The sequence below is a fragment of the Caenorhabditis briggsae genome (assembly GCF_000004555.2).
Source record: "Caenorhabditis briggsae complete genome, chrV, whole genome shotgun sequence".
Lineage (NCBI taxonomy): Eukaryota > Metazoa > Nematoda > Chromadorea > Rhabditida > Rhabditidae > Caenorhabditis > Caenorhabditis briggsae.
The window spans coordinates 11,810,369-11,813,961 of NC_013488.2; the positions used below are offsets into that span (position 1 = coordinate 11,810,369).

General features: G+C 39.4%; 1 protein-coding gene across 1 annotated transcript; it reads left to right on the top strand.

Moving 5' to 3' along the window:
* Positions 1 to 1,089: 1,089 nt before the first annotated feature.
* Positions 1,090 to 3,117, top strand: CBG09264 (the record flags this gene model as incomplete). Its single annotated transcript, XM_002636774.2, has 6 exons — positions 1,090 to 1,240; positions 1,287 to 1,405; positions 1,457 to 1,588; positions 1,868 to 2,461; positions 2,509 to 2,785; positions 2,834 to 3,117. 6 exons carry the CDS (start codon positions 1,090 to 1,092, stop codon positions 3,115 to 3,117), a joined length of 1,557 nt encoding a protein of 518 aa, XP_002636820.2.
* Between the last annotated feature and the right edge of the window lie 476 nt (positions 3,118 to 3,593).

Sequence of the window (3,593 nt, forward strand, 5' to 3'; positions counted from 1 at the left end):
TCCTCGGAATCGGTGGAGTGTCGAATTTTCAACTTTAAGGCAATTCATCTTTGTTCCTATGAAAGTTATGATATCAAAAAATGGTCAACTGTCGAATTGTTCAGCATAATATTAACAATAGTTTGTCAATTTACAACTTCTCGGTCAATTTTACAGAAAATAATATATATGGACTCAAAGCTGATGGTTTGAGTAGAATTCTATTATAGTGGTTACGGTAGGTGGACATCAGTAAGGTTTGTCCATATAACTTCAGCTACCGTAATCTATTTCATAGACGAGTCCTTTTTTAACTCTATTGTCTTTCAAAAAATGTAGTTTCTCAAAAAAGAATCATAGGTCATTAAAAGCTTCGATTGTAAAAAAAGAAATAAGTCGAATAGATGTAAAGCTGACCGCATGCTGACTGTCATTTGACGATTAGTGTTTTTTGTTCTTATTCTTGCCTAAAACTTTCGTATCTCCCTTTGAAATATTTGTTGCATAATTACAACGCAAAAAGAAATCTAAAAAATAACTCTTTGATTCTCCATCTGGTTCTGAGTTTCTCTTGACTTTTTGACCCCATATGCTTCGTCGCTTGGACAACTGAACCAGATGCGATTTACCCCTGGTTGTTGAATCCTATAAGCATCTGACTTCTTTTCACTTCTTCCGAATAGTTCTTCAAGGATTCTCACATTTCTCACTTCAGTATGGATGCGTAGCGTGAGCTGTTGAGTAAACGCATTTCCGGACGGATTATCCGGCGTATGCCGCATGCCGTGTGTGAAAAAGCGCATCAACGTCGTTTAACTCTCGGAGAATCATGTGTGTTATTTTATTTATTTCACATTTCACACATAATCCTGGGGGTATCAACTGTTTGCACTCTGATAACTCATAATGCCATTCCTCTCTCCAGCATTCATCTTATACTCTAGTATCAGTTATACTGTATGTATGCAGAGCAATTCAACCGAACTTCTTTTTAATACCCAGTATGCTTCACAAATCTTACTATCTTTCGCTTCTTTATTCAATTCATTCCCACGCATAACAATCATTATCTTTATCATTCTGATATCATAACCATCGTTTACAGCTAATATGTCCGATAGCGCCAGTTCTGCGTCCACTGTCCACTATGCCAAACCAGTACTTCGTCATGTTCCGATTGCCAGCAGCACTACACCATCATCACTCGGATCATCGTCTTCATCTTCATCGTCTTGTGCGTCTACATCTAAACAGACTCCACGTAAGTCAATCAAGATATTTAAATTACCAAAGAAATTGGCTTTCAGCTCGCTCCCCTGTGATCCGATATCCTACAGTAGTAGTCAGCAACAACTCGGTGATCTCATCACCACCATCAATCACTCCTCAAGGAACTCCGTCCTACGCTGTTCCTGTTTCTCGAAATGTGGGTTTCTGTGAACTGCTGAACTTCTAATAAACCTCTTTTCATTTCCAGCAAATGCAGTATTCTGCGTCAAAGCTTCAGTACGAGCACATGCGTCACCGGTGTAAAATGTTGGATGATGAGAATCAGAAGCTTATGCGAATGCAGTCCGATGTGGTAAACGATGCGAACAGGAGAGTTCAGGTCAGTAGCCACTTGATTTTTAGTCCCCTCCTTCACCATATCAATTTCTTTTCGTTTTTCCTTCCGTCGGCATATAGCTTTTGTTTGTTTTATGAGCGACCGGTTCACACATTTTGACCGGCTTCTAATTAATATATCTTTGCCTCTATTTTTCCCCGAGTCTGAGCTAAAAATATGTGCTCTTGGATTCTCGAAAATTTCTTCCAAAATGAGAAGAGTGGTGTGAGTTATATTTCTGGAAAGTTTACCGCAACCTCAAAAAAATAATTGAAATTTCAGATGCATGTAAATGAAATCCGAATGCTGAAAGATGAGAATCGAAAGCTCACAGTGAGCAACAAAGAACTTCGTGATTTGTGCTGTTTTCTCGATGATGACCGTCAGAAAACGAGAAAACTTGCTCGTGAATGGCAGAAGTTCGGTCGCTACACAAGTAATCTAATGAAGCAAGAAGTGAATTCCTACCATCAAAAAATGGTGAGCATCGAAGAGAAATTAACAACGAAAGAACGAGAAGTCGATGAACTACGCCAATTGTGTATGTATCTGGATGAACAGAGACAAAGTCTGTTGTCACACACTGCTGCTAACGTCGATTGTGATAATGAAAGTGAAGATTTGGGATGTGGAAGCAGTGAACAGAGTGGTGAATCCGAAGGTCACAACGACGACGAAAAGCATCACGATTTCAACAAATGCTTCAATAAACACAAAGAATCCACACTTCGCCGCATCATGGCTACATCGATGTGCTCAGAGCCATCAGAAGAAGAGGAGCGCAGAGAAGTTTCAAAGAGAGAAAGATCTCGACTTCTGGGATACATTCAATCACTTGAAAACCGTATCAAGCATCTCGAAATGTCGCAAAATCATGTAAGTTTTGAACATTGAGTCACTTTGTTCATTTCATGAAGATTTAGGAAAGCTTCTGGAATTCTACATCAAATGTCGGCTCAGATTGCGATGAGAAGACGATTATTGAAAGGGGTTGGCTTGGAGACGAAGTGATGAACAGCGAAGATCTAGGGGAGAAGCCGGTTATGACGACGTCTTCAGCATCTTCTTCACATATTGTTGGTAATGATAAATGTCCAATGTTTGATTCAATGACGAGCACAATGACGTCTTCTGGATGCACAACTTATGCTAGTTCTGGTACCGATGCAGATAGTGTTTTTGTAATGGGCGATGAAATTGGTTTGTGAATTGACGTTTTTGTACTAAGCTACAACTAGATACTTTCAGAAATTGGTAATCTTGATGTTCGTTCACTTTCCCGAATTGAAGAAGAAGCCACGTCAGCTAGTGACACTTTAAAAGAAAGTGCTCGAATGCCTCCTAAAATCGCTCCACCAGTTTGCTCCTCCCTAGTTCTCACTAATTTCGACGATGATGAGAATTGTCCTCGTCTAATGAGAAGTGCATCCGAATCCTGCCGCCCCACAACCACCCTGATCTCTTCATCTCGAGCCACTCAACGAAGTTTTTCTGTTGAAAAGAATAATAATACTGTACAACATCATAATTAATCAAAAACCAAACTGACCCACTTTGACCCTCTGAAACTGAATTTTCCCCTCTCACATGAAATGTATCTCTTCCCCCTTTGTACCCCTTCTTTTATAATCATTAACCCATCTAGTCATGACACTGAAATAGACGTTTTTACCCTCAACAACAAGGTTATTTTTCCAAGAAAATGCTAATAAAACAATTACAATGGTTTATTTTTCAAGGATTCAAAATGTACAGTCATGACAAAAAAATCTAGAGTCGACGAAGAAAACTTTTGTAGGTTGAATTGTTGTTTTGAGAACAGAAGCAGAACCGGTTCACGCATTTCATGCTAAACATCTGGAATGGTATGGCTGAAAAGTACTAGCTGAGAAGAAGTATTATAACATTCGGGACAACTATTCTGTTATCTACAAATAATCATGGCAAAGCTCTTTGGAATAAGCCCAGAGACGTTCCTGAAGACGTTCGTCGGTTGCATCGGAACCGC